Source organism: Thunnus albacares, chromosome 2 (genome assembly GCF_914725855.1).
Source record: "Thunnus albacares chromosome 2, fThuAlb1.1, whole genome shotgun sequence".
NCBI lineage: Eukaryota > Metazoa > Chordata > Actinopteri > Scombriformes > Scombridae > Thunnus > Thunnus albacares.
In genome coordinates, this window is record NC_058107.1 from 7795090 (window position 1) to 7811416 (window position 16327).

The 16327-nt window shown below is 39.6% G+C and overlaps 1 protein-coding gene and 1 long non-coding RNA gene across 12 annotated transcripts in view; one reads left to right on the forward strand and one right to left on the reverse strand.

The window, feature by feature from the left end:
* The first annotated feature begins 5051 nt into the window (after positions 1-5051).
* LOC122990719 (citron Rho-interacting kinase) overlaps positions 5052-16327 on the forward strand; it is a 62399-nt gene continuing 51123 nt past the window's right edge. For 5 of the 11 annotated variants that reach the window (XM_044364172.1, XM_044364206.1, XM_044364186.1 and 2 more), the window contains exons 1-2: positions 5052-5558; positions 11567-11672. In XM_044364172.1, the coding sequence (XP_044220107.1) occupies positions 11664-11672 (9 nt within the window). In that variant the 5' untranslated portion in view covers positions 5052-5558; positions 11567-11663. The remainder of the gene's footprint in view (positions 5559-11566; positions 11673-16327) is intronic. The other 6 variants (XM_044364212.1, XM_044364245.1, XM_044364227.1 and 3 more) reach the window with 2 other exon arrangements.
* On the reverse strand, positions 9956-11344 carry LOC122990802. Its single transcript, XR_006405487.1, has 3 exons — positions 11273-11344; positions 11122-11189; positions 9956-11039 (listed from the first exon to the last, which is right to left on the reverse strand). It is a non-coding gene; the product is annotated as an uncharacterized LOC122990802 (long non-coding RNA).

The following is a 16327-nucleotide window of genomic DNA, read 5'->3' on the forward strand; positions in this document are numbered from 1 at the left end:
TGCAGTTGCAAACTGTAGTCTGGCTTTTTTTATGGCTGTTTTGGAGCAGTGGCTCGTTTTACTGTGGATAGAGATATTTTTGTATCTGTTTCCTCCAGCATCTTCACAAGGTACTTTGCTGTTGTTCTGGGATTGATTTGCACTTTTCACACCAAAGTACGTTCATCTCTAGGAGACAGAATGCATCTCCTTCCTGAGCGATATGACAGCTGTGTGGTCCCATGGTGTTTATACTACTATTGTTTGTACAGATGAACATTATACCTTCAAGTGTTTGGAAATTGCTCCCAAGGACAAACCAGACTTGTGGAGGTTCACAATTTTTGTCTGAGGTCAAGCAAAGAGGCACTAAGTTTGAAGGTAGGCCTTAAAATACATCCACAGGTACATGTCCAATTGATTCACATGATGTCAATTAGCCTCAGAAGCCTCTAAAGCCATGACATCATTTTCTGGATTTTTCCAAGCTGTTTAAAGGCACAGTAAACTTGTTGTATGTAAACCTCTGACCCACTGGAATTGTGATGTAGTGAATTGTAAGTGAAATGATCTGTCTGTAAACAATTGTTGGAGAAATAACTTGTGGTATGCACAAAGTGGATGTCCTAATCGACTTGCCAAAACTATAGTTTGTTAATATGAAAGTAAAGTGAAGTAGTTAAAAATTAGTTTTAATGACTTCAACCTAAGTGTATGTAAACTTCAGACTTCAACAACACTTTGCAGTCCCCTGTATGTCCCATACTCATACTGCTTTTTTTATTGTGTATATTTTAGCAAGTATGTTATGTATATATTGTTTTATGATATAATCAAAATAACTCATATTAACTCTAATATGTAAAATTACTAAACAAGTGTTAAGGAAGTTAATTGCATCCATGACAGCTGTATATATAACTCCATGTGAGGGAGAATGTCACGCTGGCATTAACAGCCTCGTCTTGACTATGATGCTAATGTTTCTTTCAAAAGCATTTGCCTCCTGTCATTTTTTCCAAAGATGAAGGTGATAGTATCCAGCCTCAAGAAGCAAAGTCGTTAAGAATTGGGATCAAACAACCAGCAATCTGGTCCTCACTCACGATTGATATTTACACGATCAAGACAATTAAAGTTAGATTCATCAAATGTATATACAGTATATACAGTTTATCTGTAGTATGTGTATATTTCATATTTTTACAGAGGGAGAAAATTGAAGAAAAACACTCCAAATTGAAAAGTGTTTGCTGACTATTTCAAGAGGTGAATTTAGGGCCAGGGCATAAATTAGGGTTAGCATGAGTTGAGGTCAAAGGTTATGGAATTACTATACTCTGTAAAGGCCCCCACAGATGTACCAATATGTATGTGTGAGAGATGAAGGGGTGGATGAGGTCAGGATGTTGGGGGCGGGGTACTGGTGATGAATGATTACAAACAAAGCCCCTTGAGCTGATAAAGTGAAGGCACAAAAGAAGTGGGTCACAGCCTGCTGGTCCACTGTCGACTAGCTTCAGGGGCCGAGGGGTCCGCGCAGTACATAGATAATGGGTGACTTCCTCTGAGCACATCAAAACCTCACTGCTTTGATAGACCGCTAAGCTGAATGAATTTAACAGCCTGCATTATCCTTAGTTTAAGGCTGCTGGTGTTGAGTCATTGGTAAAAACAACAACAACTTTTGTACTATAAAAAGAGAAACACATTTCATTACAACCTGATCAGTTAGTGTAGGGCGGTGCTTTTTGAATTTTGTAAAATTGATATATTTATTATCATTTCTATTCCAAACAATATTTATGGCAACAGTTACTGTTATAACACAACAATAAACAAGCAAAGCAACAAACAAGACAGAACCTCAGTGACATATAAAAATCTAATCAGAGTTTATATATGAATTGTGTTTCATGTTCAAGCATTGCAACACAACAAGCACAATAATATGTACAGTTTCTTAACTTTTTTTGTAGATGAAATATGTTTTGTCATCTTTTGAGAAGAATTCAGAAGATTGCATGAAGCTTTTGTTGAGAATATTAATAATAATCTCATATCAAATAGACATCAGTTAACCGCATTGGCTTTTCTCCTCTGACAAAGTGCTGATCTTTATTGCTCTTTATTATGGGCTATAGCACCCTCTGTGGGAAAAGTAAGATACTACACTCACATCCCCCATAATTATTGGTAAGTAATCAACAGCCTCCTTACACTGAGTGGCATTAAAGAACCACGCAGATCAGATTAGAAAAATGTTATAGAGTTGCTGTTTGCATGTTGCTGAGATTATGGTTAGGATGCGTCAATAAAAACGTGGTCTTTGTAAGTATCTGCAGTGGTATAGTTGTAACTCTGTTTACCGAGCTTCACTATTTACAACCAATCACAGAGACATTTTTCCCTCAGAGAACATGAACAGCTTTGTGTTTGTGATAGATTGTCAACAACATCAAAAGCTTTGTCGGCAAATTTGCGAGTTCTATGTTGTCTTGTGGTAGTCGTGTGATTTACCAAGTGAGTAAGCAACTTTAAATTCCCTCAAACAGTGAATTAAGCTCCTTTAATAGTGACACTTGACAGTCAGTATCTAGAGCAGTTTCTTCTCAGTACTGAGTGTTCTGTGCTTATGTAACACCAACCCTTAGTCATACAGGCATGACTCTGCCTTTTTTCAACTAATGCAAGGTTTGGCTGCCTGTTATGTAACAACACCAGGCTCTTCAAACCTCTAGATTGCAGTATTTCTCTCTAATAGCCCTAACCTTATATCAACACGTCAGAACACGCAAGATAGAAAAGTAGATATGTCAGTGTTTAGCCAGTGGATGGCAGTGTTTTTACACTGCTACCTCTTGTAGATGACTTGGAAAGCTTGTGGCAACTGCTGAAGAGGTGCTGCTCTGTCTGATCATTTCATTTTATCCTTGATAATTATTTATTTCATACAATACTATATGGTGTACCTTTTTAAAAATAATTAATTTTTGTTGTTATTTTTGCAGGAACAAAAAACCAATACCTATACAGTGTTTGCACACTGCAGGAAGACTTGCATTGACGGCAGAAATGGAAATGATTGGTTAGTGACTGTAAAAGTCCTGAATGCAGTTCACGGCTAGTAAAATCCCAGTGAAAAGGATTGTAATTTTCCGTCTTTACTTCAGAATTACACTGGGATTGGCTTTAGACACATACGATACCTTGTTGCTAGGTAACATCAGTATGATTCTTCTGCTTCAACCCAGTACTCTGAATCACTGTGAAAATTCAACCCTGTTCCATACTGATGTGATTAATTCATAATACATACATACATAATATTATATAAAAACTACCTTTCAATTAACTTTATTGCCTTCACATGTGACTTACCAGTGTAGAGTATACTTCATGTGTCACAAGAGAATACATGCATACTTTAAAAAAATTAGTCTTAGGAGCAGTAACCAGCACTAGTACACCCTGTTTTACCATTGCATTTACTGTAGATACAGGCGGTGCAGTAGCTATGAATGTTTAAAAAAGTAGCAGGCTGAAAGCAGTAATATACCTCACCTCTAACAACATGCTGCATTGTGTAAAAGCTAAAACTAGTTTCTATTTATAAAAATAAACACATTATTTTCTCAAGGATATTTAAGGATCCAAAAGAAAACTTCTTTGCTTCTGTGCTTCTCTCTGCACAGATAGTAGGTTGCATTGGTGTTGCTTTGAAATGCCTTCGGCAGATACTCTGTTTCTTTGGCAGGTGATGACCTCATCCTGAGTCGTTGTGGGGAAGTCTTTAATTAAGGGCTCTTCCTGGATGTGTGCTTGTCCAGACACAGATTTCTCCTCAGATTACTATAACAAAGCTGCACATCGGAATCAAAGAAGTCTGAAGCAGCTGAGCTCAAAAATGCCATTAAAGTGTTTGATTCAAGGCGCAAAGAGACAAACTCAATCAATTCCTAGGGAAGGTGTAGAGATGAAGGTGAGATGGTGGAGGTGTAATCTGATCTCAGGCCAGCATGGATCACTGGTACAAAAACACTCACACTTTTGTTATGCAATTAAACGCGAAGTCAGTCGTTATAAAAAATCAAATTTTTATAACTATTTACTTTCACACTCATTGATTGACTGACGTAGTTCTGCTTGCCACGTTAGATTCTGCCATCTGTTACTGTGAGTGTGTAATTTGACGATGTGATGTGATGTGTGTGTGTGTAGTTTGTGTAGTATCACAGTGACATGTCCCTTGGCTTATATTAGCATATAAAACAAGCAAATTAAGGTGAGCCTGAACTAGTGTATCAGACACTTGGGACCTTGTTAGGTTGTGACATGACATGTGCAGTTTTACTCTTCACTCTGGTACAATAATATAACACTTCTTTACTTTGCTATGTTGCTATCAGTGTACATTCTGTTACAGTACCTCAGTGTACTCTTTTATAGTGCTATTACAGAGTATTCTAATGCAGTATGTATGCAGTATACAAGAAGGCATTGTTGATCGCTTTGAATACAAGTTACAGAAATAAGCTCTTACCTAACCTAAGAGAGTAACCTAAGAGTGAAAAGAACACAATAGTAACTATACAATAGAAATTAAGTGATAATTTAAGTGTAAACTCATAATTGTGACAGACTCAAGCGTTAACTCTAGCTTTTATCAGGAAATATGGTTTTCTTAATCTCTGAAAAGAAACATTGATGAAATGTGAATGAATCTAATGGGTACCTACTGTACAAAAACATGATACTTGAAGTATTTGTTTTTGCACAACTATGAAATTAAGAAATGGTAAATTCCCCCCTTTTGCTAAAGAACCTTGCAATGCCAGCCTTTTCTTCAATGCTAGCACTTCTTTCTTTAAGTAAGAAACTTCATCTCTTTTTAATCGCTCTCATTCTTGTTTACTTGCAGATTAAAGCAGAATTTTACTGTAATAAAATCCTTGTTCTGCCAGTTATTAGATTGCAGCGCTGCTGCTCATTAAAAGGAGGTGAAGTAGGGTCATTGAATTTAGTCACTAATGAGCTGCACAATTTAAGAAGTAACTGACATCAACCTACAGTTGTTTGTAACTATCGGCAGCTGACTGTTAACACAGTGTGTCAAGCTGCATACATTAGTGTGATTAGTGACAGCTGCTGCAGCATAGGGAGAGCAAGAAAGAGTTGGGGGGTGGTAAGGGTGAGCCGGTGACAGAGAAGTGAGAGAGAGAGCCTCCTCTCACTCTCTACAGTATGTGATCACCAGTCTGCTGCATTACTCTACAATGCAATGTCTCTGTAGTCCTCCACTCCCTCCCTCTCTCCTCCTCTCTGTCTCTCTGTAAGCAGTAATCTCCAGCTGCTCTCGCTGCCTCACAGCTTTCTGCCCTGCCACAGCGCATCTCTCTCTCCCCTCGGCTCCACTCTCTCCCCAGTGAGGATGACATCCCAGAATTTGATGAACCAGCGAAGCTCTCATTCTGACTGGTGGCTTCCGAGGGAGACCCCACATGGACGGGCTTACTGGACGAGGAGGTGCCGTGTCTAAGGAGCTTCGCAGAAAACCTGTCAGCCGTAGCAGTCTCTGAGTAAGTGCTATACTGTTTTACTTAGTGCGCCTATCAAAGATAAGGAAAGGGTTAAAGGGGATGACTGGGTCAGGGAAAGAAAACCGAATCTTTGCTTTGCAGCTTGGAACTGCCACAGTGCATTGTTATTTTCTCAATCAATGATTGATTGAATGAATGACACTACAGCTGAGGATTTATTTATGATGAGATAGCATGGGTTGCACTAAGCTCCTGCAGTAGCTGTATCTTGTCTATCAGGAGTGAGTGCTATTCTTGGTCACGACACTGAAATGCTGTGTCTTTGATTGCCTGTCTCTCTTCATTGCTGTGCTTACTGTAGCATACACTCATACAGATGGCTATCACTCCCTGGGGTGACGTTCGAACTCCTCACTGTGTGTATGTGGTCATAATGAGACCACTTAATACTTTTTCAGACATTTGATTAATCTATACCAAGACTGAGGAAGTTTTGAGACAAAGTTCATCTGGATGCCTGTCTTGCAGGAATTTTCGAAATGATCCCTCTTCACTTTAAGCTTTCAGTCAGAAAGCTTAAAGTAGTAGTTTGGGTTGAGATTCAGCTCAGAAGGAAAGCTGAAATTACAAAGTCAGTAGGAAAAAGTATGACAAGATGAAGACTGTGGTTGGAGGAAGTATCTCTATGGTAACAGCAGGTTTTGCCAAAGGTAGAGGAGAGGTGAAGGAAGCTTGCTGCTTCTCTCTGGCACTTATTCAGCTGAATCACAAATTACAGCACTGACAGGACTTTTCAGGCGGAACAAAACAGAATATTAATGAAAGAGACAGTGGGAGAGATTGAGAGTATTACAGATAGATTTATATGTTGTGGGCTATATTCCATACAAAAATGGTTAAAAGTTTGCCAGGTGGACTGGACAGGTGCAGTCACATCTGTTGGTGTTTATTTTAATCCGTGGTTACCTTTTTGTGGGGATGGTCCAAATTGGTGGTAGATGACACAGAGGGAATGAGAGACACCTGTGTGTTGTCAAAAAAAAAAAAAAACTCTCTGCAGAACAGATCTGTCAATGCTAATGTGAGCTGTGATGAGCGAGAGCTCTACTGCTTCGTATCCTCAAGTGTCATTTTCCCAAAAGCCTCCTTCAGAAGCCCACACTGATCCTCTGTGTCATTTGGATTTGTGATATAATGATGGACTGGATTTTTGAAGTGCTTTCCCAAGTGCTCAGCATACTTTTGTAGATTGTCATGTTGTCTTGAGCACACAGGGGCAGGTCTGTAGCATTGGTAGCATCAGCGATAACTGAAAGTCTTTTTACCGCCATATTTTGGCCACCTTGTTATGAAGGACAATAATCTTGCAACTTTCTTGTCATTGTAAGGTTGACAAATAATTCTGGTCTTGGCTTTAGTTGACTGGGTTTAGATTCCTTCTATTGCAGCACGTACCAGTGGACATGTAAACATAACAACATACCTACCTACGGATTGGGAACTGTTAGTCTAGATGTGCAATCTCCAATACTAGTTTTTAAATTGTGCTGCAACAGGGGATTCTTGCCTTAAATAGCTCATGAAACAGATGGTACTTATTTCAGACTAATGTGTGCAAACACAAGAATAAGACTTTCCAATATCAGTAGCAGCTCTACCAGCCTGCACTTATACCTGTGTGTAAACTGTGCACAATTTGATTTCCAACTGCCATAAAAAATAATTTAATCAATTAAAATGTATCCAGATGTATTCAGATGTTCATATGCTCAAATGTGCTAACCAATGCAAGTGCACTAGGCCTATAATGCACCTCCAAAAATGTATGGTGTTGTAGTATTAAATTCAGATTCTTCAGAGAGGTTGCATTAACGGATTGTCCTGGGTTAACCTCCTTAATCTTCAAAGCCTGTGGTGTTTAGCTGGAAACTATGGAGCAAGGAAACCACATTTAAATCAGAGAACTGCTGCACTGGCAGACGTCTGCAGTACTCAATCTTACTTGCATGACTGTGGTATTACTAATTAGTTGTTGTCATAACAATAGGCATAAAATGTCTCTTAGTATATGTGGAGAGGGTGAGCTGAAAGATCAAACTAGAGGGGAGTATATAGGAGAAGGACTGTGAGCTTGTTTTTAGAGAAGAATCTGTGCCACTAGTGTTCCAACAGGTCTGTGATTCACTGCTGCCTACAGCCCATACAGTAGCACTGGCCCCTGGTCACCCTGCAGACTGAATGTAGAGCAACACCATGACTGGGATGCAACCTCTCTCCACTCTCCTCCTCTTCAACAACTCTGACTCACCCCCATGCACACATTATTCAACCCACGAAAAAGAGCTCCTCGACTGAGTTTGAAGCCAATGTTCCTCTGTGAATGTTGCCATTCTGTTGTTGATGAGCTCTCATAAACAAGCTATATTTGTGGGACATTCCTGATGGCAGGTACAGTAATTATATTGCCTGCACAGATTGTGAAACCAAGCAAAAATGAAGAATTATTGTCTGGTCCGGAACATACATATGTTAAGTTTCATTAACAAGAATTTAGATATGTTCAGCAAACACAAATGGGCCAGCTCAATGGTCAAACTATCTTTCCGGTAGTTGTAATGAGCTTTTAAAAGTATAGTTATTAGTAATTGCTTTCAGGGAGCTTATTATTGCAGAGGAGGAGCCCAGCTGCACAGTCTGTTAGCTCAGCTCATTATGAGCAGTCAGCTAGCACTTGAGTCTGGGAGGAAGACATCCAGATCTGAGTCCCATCTGGTGCCTCATGCTAGGATGGCACCCTGTAACCACCAACTTTACCACTGGCTCGCTGTTTTGGAAGTTCTCCATATTGTTAAGAAGTATACAATAATAAATCATGTAGTGTTGTTAGTGTCTCAGCACATATACTGTAGATATGAGATTCATTTGCAGGTTTGGAGCTCTGAGAACCTACAGGAGACATGAACATGGGGTAGATGAGGCCCTGGGTCCCTCAGTCAAAACATTTATTGCATTTGTGAATATATGGGGGGGTCGCACCTGCAAGGTTTGAATGGTTTCTCTAACTGGCCACCTTGCTGCTTCCAAAAACAAATGGGAAATTTCTGACATCATCCAAACCAGACAGCAGGGATGTGTGTCATTGATGTAATGTGCTTACTGCCTGAACATCAGCAGGTGCTAGAGAAAGCTCACCTCAGCTGACGCTCTGCTCATGTCATCACTCATTACAAGCCACCTGCTGCTGCATCATGTCATGCCAGTGATACTGGAATACCAGGCAGTATTCTAATGCAGCTTGGGCACATGCTGTGTGGCCTGTGGTGCTGTTGAACAACCTGCCCCCAAATGACCCTTGAAATATTAGAAAGTAGCAGAGACTCGTTCATCTGTAATGTCCACATAGTTTTGTTTTGACACAGATGCTACTGCCTGTGATCCTCTGGGCAGAAATACGATGGTTATATCCTGCTAGTCACAAGGCTGTACACATGCACTGATTTAGCACAGTCAAAAACAGAAACAGGCAATATAAAAAAATCAGTCAATAAGAACACAGCAATCCACTACAGTCCACATGATCCTTGAGCTTGAGTTGAGCATGTTACTGTAGGGAAGAGTGGGAGGTGAGCCTATGCTTTTAATAGACATTCTCCCTCTGTCGCTCATTCTTCTGCCTGCTTCTTGATCACAAAAGCTGCCAAATATATCCAGCGGTGGTAAAAGAGGCTGTTGTGTGAACACGAGCAGGCTATTTATAGCCTCTGCTAAGCTAGAATATGAGCATGTATTTGGTCAGCTCAGTATGGATCTCCTGTAGCACACTCACCAAATACCTACATTGTGAACATGCTTTATCTGCTAATCATCTGTGTGATTGTGTTATGAAAGGAACAAGTGTTAATGTCTAAAGCATCACACTGTGGCATGACTAGGTCCATGTGCTATGTGAATTTCTCAAGTATTCAGAGCATTGCTTGATGCTAGTTGTTTACATGCTCGCTGTTCTTGGTGTTAGAGCCAATATTAAAATGTGGTTTCGAAATGTGTTTATGAAGGGCACACTTGCTTGATTAGCCATTTGTAATCAACAGAAATGTCTGGTTTTGATTTGCACACAGCAACCGTGACGGAGGGCTTGATATCCGTTTACTTATCTAATGAGGAAACATTCACATACATAATTCCACAGTGGCATTTCTGAAAATGTGTCAGCACATATGGAAGGTAAATTACTCCAATTGACAGACTAAAAATAGTCCTCTATAAAATATTATAAAAGGTAAGTGTTTTACATAATGTGGCTGATACGATTATGGGTAAAGATTTAAGCTTATGAAATTTGAAAAAACCAACGGCACCCTGGGAATTTTAAATAAATATAAATGGTAATGGAGAAACACGCAGGTAAGTGATACAAGAAAGGGCAGGAGATGTGATTCAATGTTTAACAAATATTTAACAAATTTATTTAGTTGGTCACAATACATTAAAAATGACAAAAGAGAACTAAAGTGCTAACACCCTGCTCCAGTGCTAAGGCTTACCAGTAGTGAGGGGAAAACTGGGGGAAGGAAGTCCAAATTAAATAAGGAGCACCCCACTTGTACATGGCACACAGCAAAAAAAAGATGAAGTGCAAAGAAAACCAAAATCCAGGATCACACAACACACGAAAGGAAACCACCACCCAGGACACCACCACCGTTGGCTCTCAGCAACTAAAGGGAGGGGGGAGAACACAATCAGTAACACAATATGCAAGTACAAAAATCGTAAAAAGAATTATAACAAATGTCCTAACACAAAATACTAACAGCCTAGGGCTGAAACTCAAATAGAAAATAGGAAACAAAAATCATTAGACTATTTCATAATTGGTAACGTAACAAAACCAAAAAACAAACAAACAAGAGTAAGCAAAGAAACAGGGTCTCTGGCCAGAGATACAAAATCAAATGGACATAATCATTCAATTAACATGCAAACTAAATGATAAATGACCAACCAATTAATTCCAAAAAAATATACAACACTCAAAGAAAACAAAATTACCTGATCCCATACAACCCCCCTTACACACACACTCACGCTCATCCACGCACAGCCAGTTAGTGTTGTATGACCATTCATCCACCCCCTCGGTCCTCACAAACACTCACTCATCCACACACAGTCCCGACTAGGCAACTGCCGCTGGAGCCGGCCGCTCAGGGACAAAGACCGGGGGCCGAGCAGTAACTTGCAGAAAACAGTCACGATAGCGAGCGAAGTAGGAAGCGAAGCAGAGAGCAGCGGGCGAAGCAGCTATAGTCTATGTAGCAGGGCGACAGGGCAGTCCCAAGCAAAACAGCCACCGCACAACGAGGGAAGGCGAAGCAACAGTGTTCCTGCACTTATCTTACTGTCCAGAGTTGAGCCACAGGTCCCGAACAGCGAGCGTCCTCCCAGTGAGGAGAAAGACGAGGAGGCTCTGTGCTCACTGGAGCATCTGTGGTGCGCCGGTGATGTGTTCAGGATCCGCTATGAAAAACGGACAGGTGAGGTGTTCAACACCTGGGCTAACAGGGTATTGTTATACCTAATTAAAGACACAAGTTCATACCTGAAGGCTTTACTTGCTTATGGCGAAACAATGGAGCTCATCGCAATCACCTCAGCCACCATGGACCACTAAAAACAGAGTCGAGCTGTTTAATACGCAGGCTAACAAGGGCTAAAGCAACGAGCTACAGACAATGCAGCCGTGTACCTACCCGAATGGAGAGCAGAGGAGGAAGTGAAAGGCCAGGAAGTGAGAGGGACGCAGCCGCTTTTTATCCCCTCGTCCTCTGCACTGATAGGCTAATGCACTAGATGAAGTGCAGAGCGGCAGGCCTGCCTGCATTCAGGCACAGCAGCATATCATAATGCTACAATAATAGTGTTGAGTAAGCCCTTCTGTTCTCAAGAGGGGTTGTGCATAAAGAATGTTTACTGTCATGTTTCTCTCCCAATTCCCAATTTCCCATCCTCTCCTCATATCTCTCTCACGCTCTTTTCTCCAACAGATTAGTGACTACATCCTTCAACTATCTAGATAAGACCATCCCCTTTGGAAAAACCTCATCACTTTGAAAACATAAAACAGCCAGAATTGCTGGACACATGTCACAGGTATTACTCTTCACATGGTAAGAGTTTGTTTCCAGAATGAGCAAAATGAATCGTGTGTGTGTGTGTGTGTGTGTGTGTGTGTGTGTGTGTGTGTGTGTGTGTGTTGGAGGGGGGGTTGGGGGGGGGGGTGTATAATAGACACATGGGACTTTAACACATGGGGAAAACTATGAGGTATATTATTATGAGGTTGTTAGACGAGGCTGAAGTTGGCATCCGATTCACAGCTTCTGATTGGAATTTTACGGTCCACCTTAAAAAGGGCGATTTCACTGATTTTCCCTAATCCAGACCACAATAGACCAGGTCCACATCAAATACCACTATACTTAGACCTGTGAAACCTGGACTAAATTATCATGGAGAACCCAGAGAATCAATAAAACACAGTTTCTGATTTATGAAACCTTTATTTTATTTGTGAAAATGCAAAAAAGGGCAATTTCACTGATTTTCTCTAATCCAGACCACATTAGACCAGGTCCACATCAAATACCACTGTACTTAGACCTGTCAAACCTGGACTAAATTATCATGGATTCTCCAGAGAATCAATAAAACACAGTTTCAGATTTGTGAAACCTTTATTCTATTTGTGAAAATGGAAAAAGGGCGATTATACTCCTTTTTTCGCATCCAGACCGCATTAGACCAGGTCCACATCAAAAACCACTGTACTTAGACCTGTCAAATCTGGACTAGATTAACATGGAGAGATGTAACATGTCCAGACGCAGAAATAAGCCTGCTGGAGCCATACCCTAATTCACCAGGAAGTCAGCCATTTTGAATTTAATTTCAATTTTTGTGCAGATTTTGCCATTTCCAGGCATTGTATTTTAATAAACTCCTCCTAGAGATTTAACCCCACCAACACAAAACACAGTTTTGTCAATGTCATCTAAAAACCTTTGTGATGAAAAATTATCAAAATCTTGAGTTTTAGCTGAACGCCCTTGCCGTGGCAATGCAGCAATGTCGATGTTTCGCCATAAAACAGGAAGCCCTTATAAATCCAACATACATTGTCCAATGTGCCCCAAATTTCTCATGCTTCATGAGGTTCCCATCCTGAATACATCTATGTGTCAATATTGAGACATACTCATAGCGTCACTTACTGGTGACAGGAAGTTACATGTTCCGTACTTTTATGAGCTGTACTAAGCAGGATGAACAGATCCATCTGAAATTTGAATAGAAAAGCCTTAAGTCTTTGATGATTCCATATTGTGAAAATGGTGAGTTTTCACTGGATGCCTTTGCTGTGGTGGCGTGGCAAATTTCGATGTTTCGCCATGAACAAACAAAGTGTTATAACTTGACTCTGCATGATCAGATCTTTTCCAAATTTCCCATGCTTGATAAATGTTCTGGTCTGAGGGCAAGGATAGGCTCATATTGAGTCATAGTCATAGTGCCACCTACTGGCAACAGGAAGTCTTAAGCGCCACTCTTTTGCTAACTACTACTAGTAGGTTAGCCAGAAACACATAAAATTTGGTCAGCCAAGGTGTAAGACCTTGACAATGATAACACCTGAAGCTTTTGAGTTTTCATTAAAAGTCGTTGCCATGTCAACACATTGTTCGCCACAATGTACGAAGCTGTTTTTAAGGGACTAGACATGCTTGAAAACTCACAAAATTTTGTACACACATGACAGGTCTTAAAATCTGTAATACTGTACAGGTGGTGGGCATGGGTGTGGCAGAATGGCTAGACAGCGCCCACTACAATACTTCAACACAGCAGCCCCAGTAGCAGGCAAAATAGTGGACAAAGGAAGTGATGTTTATCTCCTTCTTGCAATCTCTGAAAACAGCCTGGAGAAAAACGTGGTTTCAGGTCAGGTTGGTTGTGCCTGGTACATGGCATACACTGTAAATAAATCTGATCCACTAAATCTGTATTGTCACTGTGTTTTCTATAGGGAGCAGAAAGGATATAACAATAAAATTGTGAGGGATAGATGGAAAGGAGGGGCAGAGGGAAAGAGGGAGAGAAGAAGGAAGGACATAAAGAGTGAAGGAAAGGCAGTGAGAAATAATAGCAAAAAAGAAGTAAACAGGAAAAGCACAGAAAATTGGTGGGAAACATTAAAGAAATTAGAAGGAAAAGGGAAGTATAAAGGGAAAAGTAAAATGACAGATAAAGAACAATAGGGACATTGTTGTGAAAAAATCTTCAAATGGGCCAATAAATCTTCAGGTCACCCACAACTTAAAACCCACAACGTATTAAACTCAAAACTTTAGAAGGGAAAGACTAAAAAAATACACTGGAAGCTGGTAGAGTTCAATGTGAATAGGTTTACTGTGCATATAAAAATATACAGAGCAAACCGAGGCCTCCTTGTCCCAGGACAAAGAAAAAACCTGATGCAAAATCATAAAACCTCATATTATATACTTTTCATAACTCCTCCTATCGCGGAGCTTAGTTTCTAGTCTCTACCTCATTTTTAATTATATTCAACCATCTGGTCATTATTTCTGAGATTCATAAGTGACCTTGCCGCTTTGGTGATAATACAAGCGTGGCTTATCTTAAAAATTACTGTCTCAGCATCTTCCACCTTTTTCTCACACTAAAAATGGACCCGACGGCCTTTAATCATTTCACACAGAAAACCAAATTGCTATATCACATATTAGCCTTCTTGCTAACTTCCTGGGAACTGTCTCTTATTGGCATAATGCTATCTTTGCACTTTCACTGGCACATTCGTCATGGGAAGGCAGTTTTCCACCACAACATGGTAGAAGCTATGCATATGACCATGAGAAACGCAGGAACATGGAAGAGAGGAGATAGAAAGACGGAAGGAAAAAAGTAAGTTAGATAGACAGAAATGTACAGAATGTAAATGGACCAGACAGTAAGACTGAAGGAAACTGAGACAAAAGTAGGACATTCAAACGACAGTTGGTCTGGAAAGGAGCAAGAGGATATCAGGAAGAAACAAAGATTGAGTTACATATAGAGGTTTTAGCAGTAGTTAAAGGGCTCCATAGGTACTTGAAACATTAGTAATAGTATTAGTTATATTAGGAATGCAACCAAAAGTTGTAGAAGTACTTTCAAGCAATAGTGACTGTAAGGGTATGGGAAACTGAGAAATACTACTTTTGACCCAAAGGCACACTCACAGACTCAAAAAGCAGGATCATTATGAAAAGAATTTACTTTGTCACCAGGCACAACACAGGACACCAACAGGTTAAACAGGTAAAAGGTTAATAATAATAATAATAATAATAATAATAATAATAATAATAATAATAATAATAATTTATTTATTTGTTTATATAGAACTTTAAAAACAAATGCTTCACAAAGCAATAAAAATGAGGCAGTTAAGTTAAGCCAGGCAGGAAAAAGCAAAAAAAAAAAAAAAAAGCGTAGACATGATACACACTGTGGCAAATGACTAGGGTACTGTGCAGGTCTACAGTATAAACTCTTTGGATAATGAGGTAATGAGGATCATGACTGCAGGCAAGTGCAAGGTCAGGTGAATGGAAAAAGTAGGAACACAATAAGGACAACTGGTGGGCAGGAGGAGAAAAGCAGGGTCTGAAATGATGGAAAATGTTAGTGGACAGTCAATCAAATGTTGATAACTGTAACAAAGTATTGAAAGAAAGCTCTTTATAAAAATGTCTACATATACATATATATATATATATATACATGTATGTATGTATGTATGTATGAAGAGCAAGAACACTAATGGCTGAATTATGGTACTTCTAACACAGGCCACAGCACAGGCTTTGGCAAAAGTGAGGAGACTAACATTGCCAGAAGCAGTGAGATCTGGACCTGGTCTAATGTGGTTTGGATGCCAAAAAAGGAGTGAAATCGCTGTTTTTTGCATGTTCACAAAAAGAGCAAAGGTTTCACGAATCAGAAACTGTGTTTTATTGATTCTCTGGGTTCTCCATGATAATCTAGTCCAGGTTTGACAGGTCTAAGTATAGTGGTTTCTGATCTGGACCTTGTCTAATGTGGTCTGGATTAAAGAAAATCAGTGAAATTGCCCTTTTTTGCATTTTCACAAATAAAATAAAGGTTTCACAAATCAGAAACTGTGTTTTATTGATTCTCTGGAGTCTCTGTGATAATTTAGTCCAGGTTTGACAGGTCTAAGTATAGTGGTTTCTGATGTGGACCTGTTCTAATGTGGTCTGGATGGGAGAAAATCAGTGAAATCGCCCTTTTTTACATTTTCACAAATAGAATAAAGGTTTCACAAATCTGAAACTGTGTTTTATTGATTCTCTGGAGTCTCCATGATAATTTAGTCCAGGTTTGACAGGTCTAAGTATAGTGGTTTCTGATCTAAGTATGTGGTCTGGATGGGGAAAAAAAGCAGTGAAATCACCTTTTTTTGCCCTATTTTCTCAAATAGAGTAAAGGGTTTGAGATCATTAAGAAAAAATAAGTAAACATGAATAAAACTCAAGATTATGATACCCTTTGACATTTCTTGTCATACTGGAGTATTAGTTTGTTTAGACTTTTTAATACTGAGCAGTTAAGCCCACAGCAAATAGGCAGAGATAGCAATAAGACTGAAAAGCAGTTTACCATGAGTAAGGGCAAAAAGAAAAATATGCTACAGTTAAAATGATCAAAATTTAGGACAA